Source organism: Ursus maritimus, unplaced genomic scaffold (genome assembly GCF_017311325.1).
Source record: "Ursus maritimus isolate PB19 unplaced genomic scaffold, ASM1731132v1 scaffold_26, whole genome shotgun sequence".
NCBI lineage: Eukaryota > Metazoa > Chordata > Mammalia > Carnivora > Ursidae > Ursus > Ursus maritimus.
The window spans coordinates 14902603-14921992 of NW_024425119.1; the positions used below are offsets into that span (position 1 = coordinate 14902603).

At 36.8% G+C, this 19390-nt stretch overlaps 1 protein-coding gene across 4 annotated transcripts in view; it reads right to left on the minus strand.

Annotated features, from left to right (window-relative positions):
* EPS8 (epidermal growth factor receptor pathway substrate 8) overlaps positions 1-19390 on the minus strand; it is a 175094-nt gene that overhangs the window by 42009 nt on the left and 113695 nt on the right. For all 4 annotated transcript variants that reach the window (XM_008707049.2, XM_008707050.2, XM_008707047.2 and 1 more), the window contains 6 exons: positions 18984-19060; positions 9060-9127; positions 7903-8064; positions 5940-6089; positions 3266-3348; positions 2269-2405 (listed from right to left, as the gene is read on the minus strand). In XM_008707049.2, the coding sequence (XP_008705271.1) occupies positions 2269-2405; positions 3266-3348; positions 5940-6089; positions 7903-8064; positions 9060-9127; positions 18984-19060 (677 nt within the window). The remainder of the gene's footprint in view (positions 1-2268; positions 2406-3265; positions 3349-5939; positions 6090-7902; positions 8065-9059; positions 9128-18983; positions 19061-19390) is intronic.

The window sequence follows — 19390 nt, forward strand, 5'->3', positions numbered from 1 at the left end:
TTCACGGCCTCTGGCACCACTAGGAAGGAACCCACTGCCACTACTCTACAGAGAGCACTTTTGGAAGTCAGGGGTAAGGCTATGTCAAGGATTCAAAGGAGATGTTTAATCTGAGTTACCCAGAGCCTTCAGAGGGACTAAAAAGATACTCCTTTGGGGGAGATTTCCAACCAAAAACTGGCCTGGATCCAGATGGAACCTCACATGTTAAGTGTTACATTCTATTTGTCCTAGTAGAAAATTAGAAGTTCTGAAAACCCTTTCTTATTCTCATTTAAATAGATAGAACTGCACAGCCTATTTTAGACAAAATCTAATGAGAGCCCAGAAACATCTCAGAAACAAAATTTTCTCTTTGTTGTAAATTATATTAGGTTTTACAGATGTTTTCGCAAATTTATTCATAATATTTATAAACTTAAGATGTCTTTTTTTTTTTTAAGATTTTATTTATTTATTTGACAGAGAGAGAGACAGCCAGCGAGAGAGGGAACACAAGCAGGGGGAGTGGGAGAGGAAGAAGCAGGCTCATAACGGAGGAGCCTGATGTGGGGCTCGATCCTGTAATGCCGGGATCACGCCCTGAGCCGAAGGCAGACGCTTAACCGCTGCGCCACCCAGGCGCCCCAAACTTAAGATGTCTTATCCTTCTTCAACTTCAAAGAACATTTTGATCTCTCTCAAAAACATTATCTCTTGGGGCGCCTGGGTGGCGCAGTCGTTAAGCGTCTGCCTTCGGCTCAGGGCGTGATCCCAGCATTCCGGGATCGAGTCCCACATCAGGCTCCTCCGCTGGGAGCCTGCTTCTTCCTCTCCCACTCCCCCTGCTTGTGTTCCCTCTCTCACGGGCTGTCTCTCTGTCACATAAATAAATAAAATCTTTAAAAAAAAAAAAAAAACACATTATCTCTTCTACCAATATAGTAGCAACGACAAAAGTACTATGAGAACACAAAAAGTAGAAAGCACTATAAACTCCTGTGAGTTTTTTTAAACACAAAACTTTGCAGAAAAAATGGATCAATAGAAATTTGAATGATTTTGCAAAACAAACTGTTATAAAGTTAAAGTAAATAATTCTGTTACTTCATTCTTGATAAATGGATGTTTCTTTTGTCTGTTTGGTAGCTGGGCTTACGTGTAAATTTCTGAAAACAGAATACAAAAAAACCCTAAATAAAATGGAAAGGAATTCAGAAATAAAATGAACTCAATTTGGCAAAAATGAGATGAACCACACATTATGTGTTTTACACTGCAGTAGGCACTGTTGTAGACATTATTTGCTTTCAGATTCACAGCAACCCATGAATTATTATCCCCACGTTACAAGGGAGGTTGAAACACAAAGAGATACTGTCCGAGGTCACACAGCTGATCCTGGTCTTACTCCAGAGTCCAACTTTTGACTCACCAGACTCAAAGTCCAGTGTCACTCATTTATGCCAATCAAGTTCTATTGTTTAGCTACATTGTTAGGTATCTGCAAGAATAAATACATTATTAGATAAAGGATAAATGATTTAAGAAGTCCATTGAACAATGAGGCAAAAGAGCGAGGTTCTAGTCTTGATCAAATTCAAATTCGCTGGATCATAATTTATTGACTCTTAATGAATAGATTAGACCAAACATATTTTAAGGCATTTTCAGTCATAAAAATCTTCAGATTTGGTTAAAAAAAAAAAAGCATTCTGACATATAGAAAGTTACACTAAGTTCTATGCTAGGATTATTTGTCTTTAAAAAAGAACATCAAGGTAAAATGATAATGCACACAAAGGGCCCCTTTGACAAGGTTAGTGAGATGGAGATGGTTTTACTCTTGTCCTAATACTGCCCTGGCAGCCTTTTCATGTAAGCACAACAATTTTCCCAAACAGGAGAGTGATAAGATAATAATAATGGAAAGAATTTTGAAGGGTAGTCTTTGCAAAAAAATCTGATAGTCTCTTTTTTGGTATATATCGTATTACTATCTTTTTTTTAGCTGACTCAAACTTCCCATCTTTGATCACACTAAAAAAAAAAAGAAAGAAGACCATAATCCTAACACTGTATTTATCTAAATGACTGGTCTGAACTCTTCATATACAATAATCTTATGGTGTCCAAGGTTTAAATTTCCTTTATCTAAGATTTTTTTTTTATTAAAAAAAAAGCTAACCTCAAGCTTCAGCTCAGAAATCAGCATCAGAATTTGAAAGCAAGAATTATGTCACAACCCAAAGTCAATTTCAACAAGTAGCAATCCCTAGAGACACTCACAGTCCCCTTGGTCGGCGGCCCATGCCGACCAGGCTGCCACCCGACTTCTAACATCCACCTGGGTAACAGTCCCAGGGGGCACTGGGGCAGGAGCTCTTGGTGGAGGCGGTATACCAGGGTCTGCTTTGGAAATCATCCTAAAAAAGATGAAAAAAATAGAATTTTTACCATCTCCACGTCTATCAATTCTCTGTTGGTGGTACTAGTTCCTCAACCTTAAGAACGATGTCAAGGGGGAGGACAACAAGAATTTCCTAACCATTTCATATGTATATTTACAAATATATATGAAATACAAAAACACAGAAAAATGTTAATTCAACTGAACACTAGGTTTAACATTAGGGTTTTTTCTGGGTCTCCTGTGACTTGGAGAGGCTATGAACAAACTATATTCCTCATATCTATTTGTACTCCCCCAGGCTATCTTCCCTTAAAATGCCACTCATCTGTCCTGACTCTGAGAACACACGTGGGAGAAGCCTTCTCAGAGAAAGACCAGAAACTCGGAGAAAAAAGGTGCACACGTATACCGACAAACTCGGAAGAGTGAATGAGTTGAAATCACAGGTTGTAATCTGTAAAACAGACCTTCACTGAAGATAATTTTCCTAAATCTTTACAGCAGAAACAACGACAACAACAACAAACCCAAAAAACAAAAAACAAAAGAAAAATGCAGACGAAAAAACTTAAGAACAAAACGATTCTACCCCTTAGTTTCTTTCTTTTTTTTAATTTTAATTTTTTTTATTATATTATGTTAGTCACCATACAGTATATCCCTGGTTTCTGATGTAAAGTTCGATGATTCATTAGTTGTGTATAACACCCAGTGCACCATGCAATACGTGCCCTCCTTACTACCCATCACCGGTCTATCCCATTCCCCCACCCCCCTCCCCTCTGAGGCCCTCAGTTTGTTTCTCATAGTTCATAGTCTCTCATGCTTCATTCCCCCTTCTGATTATCCCTTAGTTTCTTTTAATGTTTTTACCTGAGGGCTTCGGGCCGCCTCTTCTGTTTCCCTCCTTTACTGTCACTGATGGCACTCTCAATGTCTTCACTGATGAGGTTTGCCTGCAGTGAAAGGCAAGTTACCTGGGAGGTCACAGATGCTTCTTGTCTTGATGTGCAGGCTCAAACAGCAACAACATAAAGGGACTATGCTCCCCGTCTGAATCAATAAGTGTCTTGATGCAACAGAGAAGTGTTTTCTTTTTTAAAAGTGTGCTTTCAAAACATGACTCTTGCAGTTTTTTGATGGTGAATTTTATCATGACAAATTTTAAAAACTGAAGAAATTCTTAAAGATTATTTAATCCAGATTCCCTTAGTTTAGACAAAAGCTATCCTTGCATACGGGCAAAGAGGAAAGGGATTTGCGTTTAAGTCTATGGTGGAAAATGTAACTGGGAGAAATACTCTGCCTGAAAAGAAAGGAAGGAATTAGAAGTGAATGCCTACAGAGCAGAGCACCTTCCCCTTTCTCAACGTCAGGCTCTGGCGGGCACCCATTAATCTGGAACAAATCACTCAGTCCCAGCAGATACTCCCAGTTTGGGACAAATATACTACAACCCTGAGATGAACCCCAGCACTAGGTTGTACCCTTTCTGATAACCAATTCATTCTGTCATTTCAGGTAAAAGCAAACTTTCTCCAAACAATGACCTTCTCTAACACTTTTCCAACAAGAGTATTTGATTTGGTTTTCTTGGGAACCAATGTGAAGTTAGCAGCTTCGTAAGAAATTTATGTTTGGCATGAATTTTATTTATGGCCAGTGATTATTACTGCACATTAAATTCTGGCTGGGATGTACTCATCTTCTATTTTTTGTTCCTGCTTGTTCTTTGTCATTATGTATGTTTTTCTCAAATAGGTATGCTGTATATTCTTTTACCATAAGCACAGATGACCATAAAATTTGAGAGCTGGAAGGAAACTTAAAGATTATCCTACCTGTCCTCTTTGTTTTATAATTAATGAAACTGAAGAATACTCATATAATGGCTTGGCCGAGGTCCCATTCCTAATTAAATGTGAGGGCTAATGCACCCTAGTTCTGTAAGACTAAGTTTCAGGAAGACATTATAAACATGTCAAAGACTCTCTGTTATGTGGGATATTAAATAAAACTAAAGATGCTTAGGAACCCTGAACTTCCTATGGGGGGGCTATCATATTTCTAAGAAAAATTTTACTACAGAGGTGGGCAGGAGCGTTGTGTAAAATCCCATAATAAAGAAACTTTAAAACTCAAAAGTGATGTTGCAACATGACCCATATAAAAGAAACCACATCATATTTCATTGTGTTTATATTTTCAATGTGTCAAGGGAAAAAAGAAAAGGTCTCATGTGGAATATAGCACTAATGAGTAAAAACACAGAGCTGCATAGTGGTATTTGAGCTTTCAGACAAAACAGTAATTCAGTGAATCTGTTTCAGACCCATCAATACCAGAATCCCCTATCAGATAAACAAGCCCTTTATTCTCAACACTGAAATCCAGAAACTTTACTCAGCACAGTAACTCTTAGTTAAAGGGTAAGTTTTAGAGCACTGAGGCAAACACCAGATTTAAAATGTCTTTTAGTTTAGTCCTCTGTTTTAAAAATATTTTAATTAAATTTCAGTATATTTTCAGAAAAAAATACTCACTTTAATATTTAACAATTCTAACCTTGCAAAATTCTTGATACCCTTTATGACTTTCAAAAGGTACTACATAAAATTTTGATGAACATCACAAATGCAAACTATCTAAATGCCAGTTATTTCCAAGTAAGATTTTTAGAAAGTCATCCATACATAAAGCAAGAAAAAGAAAATTATGACATACACTGTTGACACTCAATCTTACTTTATCTATCATATTTTAATGTCAAAGAAATACAGAAAAGATCAAGTGACACTTCATGCTAATCTCCCAGCATTTCTTTATAAGATAAAAATTATCTGCATATTTTATAATATACAGTCACAGTGATAAGTCACTGCTTTGGCAAAGCACCAATCAACTCAACCCAAAATGATTTCCTTTTTGGAGAAATCAACTCATGACATAAAAATATTCAAGGCTGACAATAATTTCTAATGTCCAACAAAGCATCACAAATGATAAGCATTTGAAAATTACAGTGTACTTTGAACACCGATCTTCAGGATATAGCATGTTTTTACTGGTAACTGTGCTTACCTACTTTCACATTATCACTTGGGGATTACATATCTTGAGCAATTATTCAAGTCACATAATTAAATGGTGAGCTTTAAATCTGTATCATGGAAAATGTCTAAGGGTTTCATTTCAATAATCACGTTATGTGATTAGTGCGGAATAAAATAGGATGGTGTGATTACTTACTGTCCATTTTGGAAGAATCAATTTTTAATTAGAAGTCCAAGTAACTCAATGAAGAATTTAATATATTATCTATGCCTGTTTTTTTTTTTTTTAATAAATAGAATGCATTTTTTTTTTTTTTAAATACCACTCTATCTCCTCTTTATTTACTGGAACCCCTCAGGAAGATACTGAGGTATTTGTTTTCCTTACAAAATCCTAAGAAACTACAAATCCACTGGTCATATGACTGACGTGGATAATCCAAAGGCTGTCAGAACATCTACTTAAAGGGGGGAAAAATGCACCATTCTTTTACCTTAATCTCATCACACTGGAAAAGATGAAGATCTGGCTTGCTCTGAGTTGGCTCTTTGCACACCAGGGCAAGAACTGAATCATAGTTACAGGAATACATCACAGCTTGGCAGTGCTGGACTGTGCTCAGAGGGAAATTCTCTAGTTCATTCTGTAAACAAAGTAAAAATATAACTTGCCTTAACTTTTATTGTATGTCTAAAATTGACTGAACAAAGAGCTCTAGACACTGTACAAATACTTTGTAAAGGGTGCAGATCACACTGACAGCGAATCCTAGTGAACCCTCAGATGTGGAGAAGGAGCAGATACAAGGTGGCCACAGAGAAACAAGGTGGAGCTAGAAAGGGAGTGGGAGAAAGAGCAACAAAAAGGAAATATTTAGCAGAGGGATGAAGTTGTGTTCTTAATAAACAGAAGAAATACTGAACTTAGCATTACTGACTTTCTCAGGTTATGGAGTCGAAATGATGCCTTTAAGAGAAAATGAAGTAAAGTGAGGACTCTTTCCAAAATTATTCACCATCTTACATGGTGTTTTTTCACTCTGGCTATACAGTGTTAGAATTTTCTTTTACGTGAACACTGAACAGTCATACTCTTAGTTTCTACCCTCAGCGATCACAAATGTTAGGCTAAAAATAATACATCATTTATACATTTTTTTATTTCAATGAATCTCTCAAATGAAAAAAATATATATAAAAATATACAGTGAATATATATATACAGGGAATATATATACATTCATTCATTCTAGCCAAAAATGTCAAACAGCTGGGCCAGAGGGATCTCACTAAAAAATACATCCTTCAAAGTGTTTAAGACGTTTGGTAGTATAAACGAGAATATTCTCTAACCTATAAACAGCCACCTAAATAATACACTGACAGATTCTTAAACAAATGAGCTTTCTGTTCGCACTTAGAATTCTGTATTTAATGAGACATTTAAAATGCTTGTTATTATACTAACGTCATTATACAAATAGTGAGTGGATCATAATGCATTAATGAGAGAAACAGTGACTTTAAGTAAACAAAATATAATATCCCCAATAAATAAAAATAAATAAAATAAATCATAAAAGGAAAAAGCAGATACTTTGATTACAGATGGTACATACACACATCACACCATAAATTTATTCTAACTTTTGATTCTCTGAGATCCAGGCAAAGGGAAAACAAGAAGCTCTGGTTCCATCAAAATAAAATGCAATTCCTCAGAGAACCAGAGAAATAACAAATTGTCTTTCTTCGCAAAAGTAAATTAAATAATATCTCTTTTCTCTATATAATTACTTAAAACCATGCGGATGAGAGAAGCACTCAGCTGCTGTCCTCTCACAGTGCACGATGGATGTGAGAAAAGCAAGGGCAGATCTGACTCCGAGTCCTATCGGAGTGCTCCAAAATGATTATGACAGTTGTTTTCTTTATCTTAGCAACTAAAATGCTTATGGGATGACGGGGCCCAGAAAAGTCCTGTACTGAGAGCTCCAGCATCTTACCGACCAGTGGTTGTGCAAAACAAAGGTGCCTGCCATAGTTAATACACACATACATATACACACACACACACACACACACACACACACACAACTGGTTCATCCTAGGTTACTCATTTACTGGGATATGGTTACCCTAGTATATAATTAATATATGTCATAAAGAATAAGGGCCCCTGGGGCCTTATTTTAGTGCTATGAATTTTTTTTCTCACTTCCTCCATCTCATCATTTGTGGTTAAAAAAAATATACATGTCCCTGTATCTTTAGTTTCACAAACTGATTTTGTGGGCATAATGTGTATGCAGTAGTATATTTCTTCTTTAAAATCACTGACAGAATATTTTATTTTGTCAAACTTTCATCCCCTTTTAAACGATACGACCTGCTTATCAACATAAATAGCTGTGGAACTTTCTTGGAAGTGAAACAGTCTAAATTTTACAACCTTACCTTCGATTCTAAATCGATGAGGCTCACAGCTCTGTCGTCCACTTGAAGAATCATATCCTGCGTCCACACCTTGCCCTTGGCATCGAGCAATTTCAGCTTCCTTATTCCATCATCAACAGTTATCATAGCATCTTTCCGATCCAGAACAAAGGTGGTCAAGTGCTAACGATTGGCAAGAAGGAAACATATTTATAACACACACATTCCCTTACTGCACGTTTTCCAAAAGAAAGCAATGGTGACCTGACTGCAGTCAGCGAGTGGAGTGGAGAGGAGCCAACACAAGGTGCCCCACAACTTCGTGGCTCCCTTACTGAGATAAAAAAGTCAAGCAGGGTTTTGTGAATTGAGCAAAGGGTGCCTTGAGTCGTAAAATACCTAAATCTGTTTCATACTGAGCCATGCTGAGCTACATAAACAGAACATAAATTCTGAACAGTTTAAATAACATTCTCTTAAGACCGATCCCTCCCATCTCATTCCATGTTGGTTCCTTAAGTGCTGAGCCACAGCAGGCCCTCTGCACTGCGGCTTGAAACTAAGACGCTGATAAATGAGAGCGGTAGTCTGTCACCACTGTAGCAACTGTCAAACTTTGCACGGTTCTGAACAAAACTTCACATTTCGTGAAGCACGCTTGCTATGAGTAGAAAATGGAAAATAAGAGCAACTTAGAAATTACTCCCTACTTAAATATATTCTGTTATAAGCGAAAAGTCACCTATATAGATTCCACTCAAGAGCAAACATATCTTAAAAGATAACAACACAGGAAAAACTAAACAAGAAAACCATTGTTTAAACAGGACTAGTCATGACTTCAGGTAAAACTAAAACTAAAGCACTCAGTGAAACCATCAAAGGTGCAATTTCAAGAAGATTCTAGAATATAAAATAGAAGCCTCTGTCCTGTTTTTAATCAAAATAAGGCTGACAATAACAATGAGTGGTTAATTAATTCTCTATGAAACAGACCCCCGATGAGCAAGATACTTCGTTATTTTACACCTCAGTTTTATAAAAATCTAAAGGAAAAAGGTCAACATAATTCAGAGTACATCATAGGGATACAATAAAACACAATTCTGATTTTACCACCAAATTTTTATGTCCCTCAAGGTTCATTTTAAATTTTAGCAAACATCAAAACATCTTACTTCAACACGGTATTGGGATATATCGGACACACTGCTGACACTGTCCCGAGCATAATTCTTCCTTTGTTCTGAAAGAGAAGTTGAAGAAGTCATTATTTACCCACTAACAGGCTGAAGTTCATGTATCGGTGTCTTGTGGCCATCTCTAAAACTAGTCTATCTCACATATAAATACAGTAGCTGACAAGTCGCCATTGTGTGGTGTATCTGAAAACACTCATTATTCACATGAAATGAAAAGGCCAACAGAAAGCTTAAATGATATGCAAGAACAATTTGACCCAATACAGATTTTCAGAATCCCAAAGGTAAAATCTAGATTATTAATGTTGTAAGAAAAAGAGTTAGTCTAAGGGTTTTATTAATCAGATACCTACTCTTTGGTAAAAAGGTAAAAACTGGCTTGTAACTCTCATCTCTTAATGTACTGAGAACAAAACAGAATTGCAAAATCTGTCACAGATACTGTATTATAAGGAGTTAGACTACATTATCAAGATAATGGCCACTGCAAGGAACATGTCCTTTCACAACATCCAAACTATGGAGAGTGTCAGAGGAGATTCAGAACATGATTTAATCATACTGATGGTCATTAAACTTTAACAGGTTCCACACAGCTATAGAATAAACAAATGTGATACTCAGAATTGTAGATACCAACTGTTAGAAAATATGAGGGAGTTAGGTAGAAAGTTACTGCACCACGCTATCGGAAAAGCAAAAACAAACCTTTATTTTCTTTCATAAAATGCTGCAAAACCAAAATATAAAATATGTGGAGACAGTATTTTGTATCTGTTGCTTTCTAATCAAGTCACTTGCTTATTTGTAAATTCAGAGTTGCCCTATTCTTTCTAAAGCAGAATGCTATGATGAAAAAAGAGCCCTAAGCAAGAACCAAAGATGACTGATTCTAGCTTTGGCTCTGTCACTAAGCAGGACACTAACTGAAGGCAAGACGCTTAGCTCTGGATCTCAGCACTCTTCTTGTAAAATAAAAGGGTTAAATAAGATCAAACCTCAAGACTCCTACAGCACTAATATTCAGACTCACCCAGATACAAACGTGTGCGCTCACAGGCACACACACACACGCCTCAGCTTTACTAATATCTACCTGCTTTTCAAATATAAACATGTTTCTTTCAGTTAATATAGAAACTTTTAGATCTTCCTACAACTTCAGAAGTTGAAAAGTTCTGTTGAGCATGAAAGCAAAGCAAGTACAAAAATATAAAATACATATACAGATTCGGAATGTTAGCAGGATTTTGAAAACTCTGATAAATTATTGTTTCACAATACATACAAAAGTAATTATCTTTTATATTTACCTTAAAACTTGGATGAAAAATATCCATATCCCCCAGATTACATCAGTCTGACATTACTCCGATATATTCTATTTTTGCTTTTGCAGCATTAAGTTACTTAACAGAAACAGACACACTACAAAATTCAGTATCTTCTACCTTTCTTTTTTTGTTTGGACGATGACCTGAAGAAGTATGATCCATCTGTTCCTAACAAAATAGCGTGATCAAAAAGAAAGATCTGGTTTCACCTTAAATTTTTCTATTCCAATATAACAAAACGTAACCTTCACTTATGTGACTGTATTCTACATATTAAAAAAAATAAACCACCATTATTTTTCTGATCATTAGCTGAGAATTAATCAACGTGAGATAGTAACAAATGGATAACTGTTCTCAGGAGAACCACTGAAATGCAATATGTAAGTGAGGAACATAGCTGACGAAAGCACTTTGAGAAATAACCACAATCCCAGAATCACTGGGTTATCACTTTCTAGCACAACTCTCTACGGCAGACTCGGCAGACTCGGGACATGAAGGTGGTTCTGTTTCCCGTGGTCTGACCGAGACAGCGAAAGAAATGGCAGTGGTTGCCATGGTACCCAGTTGTGATATGGCAACCCCAGGACATTCAAATGCTTCACCGAGTCTTTCAGATAAGTGATCGGTAAACACGATTGAAGCTCAACTGTATGTTTTGTAATCAAAGATTCTCATTATGAAGTAGTAAGAATGTGTTCTTCCACATTTTCTAATACAGTTTCTTAATCCCATAGAACCGTATTTTATAAATACAATAGAAAAACAGTGCCTATTTGATAGTATTTGTAAAAAACATGACATTAACTGATCACTCTGACTGCCTAGCAGATAGGTGTTATTCTTAATATTCCAAATGAAGACTCCATTTAGAAACTCTTAAACTGCTTTCTCTCCAGTGCGCCAATAAATAAGATGCATGTGTTACAAGAAATTACCTTTTAAAGATCCTAACAATATATAAATGCCATAAAATGAATTTATAAATAAACTAGTAGTTCTAGTGATTTAAGTCAATGAATAAATAAAGGGTAATATTAACATTTTAATAGGAAAATTTTGAAAGAAGTTTCCTAAGAGGCAATTATGGTACATTTCTTTTTTACGAGAATCATATGTACTCTCAAGTACCATTGTAAATAGTAATTATGCTCTTAAGCTGAAAATCTCACCAAAAGCCTTAAAAAAGTACGAGAAATCTAAAAGAAGCCTCAATGATACTCAAAGCCTCTAATGACATTCCCCACTTCAACAAGGGTTTTCAGCCTTGGCCACACACTAGAATGAACTTGGAAAAACACTGCTGGGGTCCCACCTGCTAGAGATTCTAATGTAACTGGCTTAGGATGCAGTTTGGGCATTGGGATTTATAAATGGCAATCCTGTTGTGCAGCCAGGACTGGAAACCACCGGCCCAAACGCTGTACAAAGGCCAACTCATCTACTACATGTTACTTCTCTAAGTTGAAAATTTTTCTTTCCAAATTAAGAGCGTAAATCACGGTCAAATAGTATATAATAGCTGAATAAATCTGGCAGCAGAGTTTTGGGTTTCTCATATTATAGGCTGCTTGACTGCTGATACAAAAGCCTCAGTTTCTCTCTCCCTACCTCTCTGAATCGGAACTGATTAGAGCCAGGAACGAACTTGACTTGATTGCAGTGCCACTGGTTGTGGTTTTACTGTTTTTCCTACTGGCTTTAATACCACAGACCAGACTACGCCAACCAAAAGAAATGGAAATAGGTGAATTCAGTAACCAATGATCAAAGTCCTTTAGAGATTATTTTCACATAATTGAATTGCTATGCTGCTGCTGCAAAACATGATCATTAGCTTCCAGATTGGGAACATTAAATTCAGCTTTCCAAAGATCTTGGGTGAACCTATATCAGTGTAGGTTCATCAATTGTGACAAGTGCACCGCTCTGCTGCGGGCTTGATAGCGGAGGGCTATACATACGCAAGGTGGTGTATGGGAAATCTCCGTAGCTTCCCCTCAATTCTGCTAGGAACCTAAAACTACAACTCTTAATTTTTAAAAAATGTAGGTTTTGGGATGCCTGGGTGGCTCAGTCGGTTAAGTGTCTGACTCTTGATTTCAGCTCAGGTCATGATCTCAGAGGGTCCTGCGATCAATCCCTGTACTGGGCTCTGCACTCAGTGTGGAGTCTGCTTGAGATTCTCTCTCTCTCCCTCCCCCCCTCCCCCCCACTCTCTCTTTTTCTCTCTCAAAAATAAATAAATTAATAAAATCTTCCCAAAAAATGTAGGCTTCATTTACTTCAATTAGTGTAACGGCAATTATAACAATACGCAGGTCTCAGTATTTAAACATAATTCTCTTTTGCCTATATTGCTGTTTATGCATATACAGCAAGATTTGTAAAAGCTAATATTCAGGGGTTCCTGGGTAGCTCAGTCAGTTAAGTGGCTGACTCCTGATTTTGGCTCAGGTCACGATAGACACCCATGTGGGGCTCTGTGCTCAGTGGGGAGTCTGAGGATTCTCCCTCTCTCTCTGCCCCTCCACCCCTACGCTCTCTCTGTCTCTCTCTCTCTAAAATAAATGAAAAAATCATTTTAAAAAAGAGCTAATATTCAGATAATTTTATTTTCTCTCTCTCTGAAAATAAAGCATAGCATCGAAGTAAGGATTCGGCAATAAAAAAGAAAAAAGGTAACATAAAAGCAGCTGCTGAGTATTTATTTCTCTCTCTAAATTAAACAATGGGCTACTGCTCCTATTGCTTTACACTTTCAAGCACAGTAAAGGAGAATTCCTTTCCCACTATCTTAGTGTGTAATTTCCACAGAGGTGAGGTGCTTAACGGGAATCAGTGGGGAGCACAGAGTGATAAGTAGGGGCTCTCATTCTCTAGGCCGTCACAGTTTGACAAATCAGTATCAAAACCAAGATCCTGTTTGTACAAACAAACAAGGTCATTTTTACAAAACTACATTATTTAAGAATTAATTCTACTGGCCTGTTCAACAAATTGATAAGACAGCTTATCCCATGAGGAGAAAAGGAGCTTTTAAAATTTTCAGGGAAGGTGGGAAAACTGCCCAACTGTCTTTTTGAGTCACAGAGCACCAGTACACTCTCTGAGGCTGAACTGTGACTCTTACAGTGCCTGACTTCCTGATAATATATAATCACAGGCCATTTCCTTCTCAAGAATTAAAAAAAAAATTGTTCTTACAAAAGAAGATTTAAATGTTTTCTCTGGTAAAATACACACCGTAAACGACGAGGATAGAGGAAAGAGAAATGGGTTTTAATTCCTGAATGCCACCTGCATGTGTAAGAGATTGCTTGGGCTTCGATTATGACAGTTACACAAAGGGACTAACTCCCAACCAAGATCAGAAGATAGAAAGGGACAGGAAGAGAAGAAAGATAGGTACAAAAAAAAGAAAAAATTTATATATATGTGGGGTACATAGCTATTAAGAAAAGTGCTATACTCAGGGATATTGCTATGAGGACGATAAGTCAAGCACTGTGTAAAAATACAGAAAAGTTTATAGTGAAGTCAATTATACAGAAACTGGTCATATGGTTTATAGATTACTTATACACAATTCTTACCAGTACTTCCTTGACAAAAAAAAAAGAAAAACAGGAAAAACACAAATATATTTTCCTCCTTGCTGGCTTCACAAGAAAAGTTCAAACTTAAGGCTGAGAGTTGAGAGAGTGACTGTCTATCATATATACTATTTGAACTCCCAACGAAACAAATCTCAAAGTTACTATAAATGTCAGTAATGACCAAAAAAAAAAAAAAAAGTACAGCTAACTGGTAATTCTGTGAAACTTAAGTTTTTCTGGATACAGGATGACTTTAAACAGCTGATTATTATGAATGGTTATATTATAAATTCAGCAGTATCAAATTTAGAGAGATTACTTTTGAAAAGTTCAGCTATTCAGAACACAGCGGAGCCCATCCTTAAATAAGTCGTCTGAGTTGTAGACAGATGTCACAAGGTCTATACATTGAAACTTGCACATTTTAATATGCAGACTTTAATGGCACTCTCAATTCCCCACTCAAAACCTATTTACTCCTTAAGATTTTCTTTCTAGTTTTTCAGCCCATACGAATCAGAAGCAATACTAGAAGAAGGTATGTTAACAACAAGCAAAAATAACAGGCTTGGGACATAGCCACATGGAAAAAGTAGCCACAAATATTCAAAAGGGAAAAGATTTTGAATGATTTCGTGTAAAGGGAAAGACTATAGCCTCTGAGCACATCCCAGCACATAAGCTCGTGAGTGCTGATGACCCTCTGAGTCATCGACAAGAGCTTACAGGCACCACACCCTGATGGAAGGGAATGTTTAATATATTTTACAAGTACTTCCTTAAAAATGATATTAAATTTTAGTGCTTAAAGACTCTGACAAGCAGGCTAGCTGGAGAAAAATACAAAATTTTCAACTTCTCAATAACAGCAGCCAAATGAAATGTTACGGTCATGAGGTATGTGGAGGAAAATGAAATTAATATTTATTTTCTATTTATTTATGTTGTCAGGGACTTTGGTGATGTAGAAACGCTCACATGCTGGCTTTGAAATTTCTTGTATCATAATGAAGAAATGACAAAACAGGGTTATAAAACTGCAGTATATTTTAACTGCTTTCCTTGCATAAATTAATACATATCCCAAAGAAGCAAATATATATCATCATAATTGTACAGTTCACAGTACATTTACAGGATTTACAAAAAAATATATTTTCGGTAATATCTGGAATAAAAGCTTGAAAAATATGATGAAGATTACCCTTTGATCCATCCAAGTATCACTGTGATTACACATATAACATCATTTGGAGGTCATATCAAAATATTAAATTTGAGGGCCTTGATTAATCTGAGGACGGAGGACAAAAAGTAACTCCCTATACTTCTCCTCCATGCCATGACAGATGCATTACTTCTGTTTTCTCATCTAAACCTACCACAGTATTATTATCATTTCTATTTTATAGATGAAGAAACTGGGGCCAAGACATAAAATCATTTGCTCAAAATGGCAGCCCTTTGGTGGAAGGGCCATGATTCAGCCCCAGATTGCTTGGCCCCCAAAACCCACTCTACACAATGTATAGACCCCCTCAGTTTCTCTGAGACTGAAGTTACTGAGTTACTGAAGCAATGTGGGGGGCACATTATGGTGTCAGACCTGAAAAGCGTTCTCATGAAAAAGACAAGCTGCATGAAACTCTAGATGAAGTATCTAACCTGTGGTCAGTGTGTAAAAAACAACGGTCATTACCATAAAACTCATGTTCCGGTGCACTAAATAGTATTTTCACACACCAGAGAGGTTCATGCAGCATCCAGGAAAGAAACTCATTCTTGAAAGATTTATTCAACTGGTTTAATCATTGTGAAACGAGAAATTTTAAAGAAAATGCATACATTGTGATAAACTACATTAAAAATCTCTCTTTTACCAACTCCCTAGCCAAAAAAAAAAAAAAAGTTAGAACTTGAGACTGGGAGGCTAAACACACACTGAGTGTTTAACTAACTGCAGTTGGAACTTCAACTGCAACTTGCTTATTGCGAAGTTGCGTTCAAAATCTGAACATATTTCTTCCCTGTCGTTCACACCATTCATTCCATGGGCATTGACTGAGCGCCCCTTTTGGGAGGGAGCAGAGAGGATTAGATACAAAGAGGAACGAAACATTATCTGATCTGCAACTTCAAGGGACGTAAAACCTGCTTGCTTCTAAGCCAAATATATTTGCTAAGACTTCTTCCTTCTTTTTAAATGTCTCTTGGATTTGCCCCTTTCTTTCCCTCTCTTTATCTCCTCTGTTTTACCTATACACTGCTCATTTTTGTCACACTATACAAAATTGTCACATTTTCTTACAATCAAGATTTTAAAGTTCTGTGACTCGGACAAATCATCTCACCTTGGAAAGGAGCCTCGGCTTGTTCTATATGCAAAAAGGGGAAAACAGAAATTTACTGCTTATAGGCTGATGATTTTCAGCCCTCAGATCTATGATTTTATGAAGACGTTCCTAACACAAAATAAACGTTAAAATTTGCAAATGAATTCTACTTTTTATCCCTTACCCCTTTCTTAGCTCTCTGAAAATAGATTTTTGGATCTATGGTATTGTGAGATGATCAACACTGCTCCATCTTAACAAAAGACTTAGGGCTAGTATTTAGATGTCTGGCTTACCTATTTCCATTCATAGTCGTCATATCCAACCTCAATACTGCTATGAGAGTGACCCGAGACAACAGACCTCTTACTCCCTTGACTAAAAACTTCGGTGGCTAGGCATTCCCTGCAAACAATGTCCGAATTCCTCAGGATGATTCTTCGCACTGTGGCCCATGTTTATATTTCTATCTTATTTCCCAATGCACCATCTTGCAACCTCCAGTTAAGACCAAACTGTTTGCAGTTCTTTCATTCATTATATTCATTCTGCAAGTATTTACTGAGTGTAAAGTATACATTCACGACGGTGCTATGCTTGGGGAATCCTGAAGTACGCAAGGCAAAGATGGCCCAACTTACAGAGCTCACAATCTAGGTTATAAAGGGTTCATGCTGCTGTTTACAGCACCCGCCAGCCTCCCAAATGCCTGGAGCACACTACTTACATTTCAGAGTTTAACTCGATGCTCAAGTCCTCTAGGATATCCCTTCTGACTCCCACCCTACCCACACAGAAGAACCGAAGACCCCCACTGCACCTTATACGCTGCCATCCAAGCTTATTTAGCTCTTTATTATAACAGTGCATTTACTAGTCTACCTCACCAAAACAGTGCATAAGCAATGACTATGTCTTACTCATCTTGGAATGACTGAATCGTCATGGAAACAGACTATGAAGACCTTGGCCTGGCACACAGAAGTACTTAATAAATATCAGCCTAGAAATGAAAGACTGAAGGAACTATTTTGTTTTTGAAAACAAAAAACAAAAAACCTTCTTTTTCAGTTTCTTCAAGTCATTCTCTAGACGGTGAGTCTCTTAAAGTCAAGAACCATAAATTACTAGCTCTGTTCGGTGCACATATTAATCACAAAATAAGCATCTGTGGAATATATTCTCTAGACCTACAATTCACAACTAGCAGGACATGGTAAGGATGTCATAATATAGTAGTGGAGAAAACTGAAACCAACACTGATCAGACTGACAAGGCCATAAGAAAATATATCCACGTATGGTATAAAGTCTATTTTATGAACGCATAGTTTGAGTCCTAAGGCTTAGTCACTCAATACACAGGCAGAAAGAGATTCACAAAACCTTAGAATTGCTCATTCTTACCACAGCCAAGACAGGTAACGTTAAAAAAAAAAAAAAAAAAAAGACAGGTAAAATTAAAAAAAAAAAAAAAAAAAAAAGTGAGAGAGAGACAGAGAATTCCAAATTTATAAAAGGGTGTTAGTTCCTATGACAGATAATAATAAGGATACTCCCAACAATAGTAGCAAATACATACACTACTTTCTGCTCGTCAGGCACTATTAGAAGCATTTTACATGTACTAACTCATTTAACTGTCACATCAAATCTATAAGATCTCCCCATTATACAGATAAGCAAAATTGGGTACAAAAATCTTGTCCAAGATTATTCAGCTAATAAATGATAGAACTGAATTTGAACCCAGAAAGTCTGGGTCCAGAGTCTCTGCCCTTAACCACAACACTATTCTGAGTCTTTTAACCAGAATACTATTCTTATTCTTTATTGTTGTACAATAATAAAAGCCCATGCAGAACCCGTGAAAAAGTGCATTTCCAAACACATGGTATATTTCAGGAGTCCTCAACTTCTTTTTAGTAATGACTTCTATTTTATACTAAAGTCTAAAAATATATTATTTACACATGAATCTAGAGAGGAAAATGGAAGATAAAGAAGAATCAGGGACAAAGCCTGCTGGTTTCACAGTATAGAAAGAAATGATACTATAACATTATCCAAAAGTTCAAGAGTTATAAGGAAAAGTTCAGTCAACTGTCAGCCCACAATCAAATGGATCATTCATGAAGATCAACAATCGTATCACAAATAATTAGCTGGGAAAATCCAGCTAAGGCATTGATGCCATATAAAAGATTCCCTAGAAAACACTGCAATATATTTCATCCATGGGTTGTAAATTTTACAACAGTAAGCAGAAGTCATATCTTAGTAGCTTTTATAAACTCTTTTTTAGGGGTGCCTGGGTGGCTCACTTGGTTAGGCGTCTGCCTTCGGCTTGGGTCCTGATCTTGGGGTCCTGGGGTTGAGCCCCACATGGGACTCCCTGCTCAGCAGGGTGCCTGCTTCTCCCTCTCCCTCTGCCCCTGCTTTTGCTCTCTGCCAAATAAATAAAATCTTAAAAAAAAAAAAAAAACAAACAAACCTCTTTTTAAAACAATCCTTACCTCTGTCACTCCAAATAATATAAACAAGGCCTAGGTTCAAATTACGAAGTTGAATACATAATTTGTAAAATGTGGTTCGAAGCAGAATTACACCTCATCAAGTAAACACACATACCGTAGAGGGCCTTTGCACTTGTTTTTGAGCTGTGTTCTCTGTCCATTTGGGTAAAGGTAGGTGATGATCCATAGCCACTGTAATAAAAAAAAAAAAAAAAAAGGTCATTGAGCTGGGTTAAAGTCCAAAGTAAGCAATAAAAATTCAAAACTACAAATAAAAATTCCAACGTACCACCACCACTGTGTGTTTTTAAAAAAAACATACTGAGTTAATGCTAACTAGGTTTGTCAAAATGAGCCAGATCCTGCTCTGGTCAAGAAGTAGAATATAAACCACACTACCCCAGTGTGGACCGAGGTAGGTGCAAATCACAGCCTCCTCTCAAACTCCAAGTCAGAACCTTCGCCAGAAGTCAGAAAGGCTGAAACCATCTTAGAAGAGTTTAAGTTTGTCATACTAAATTG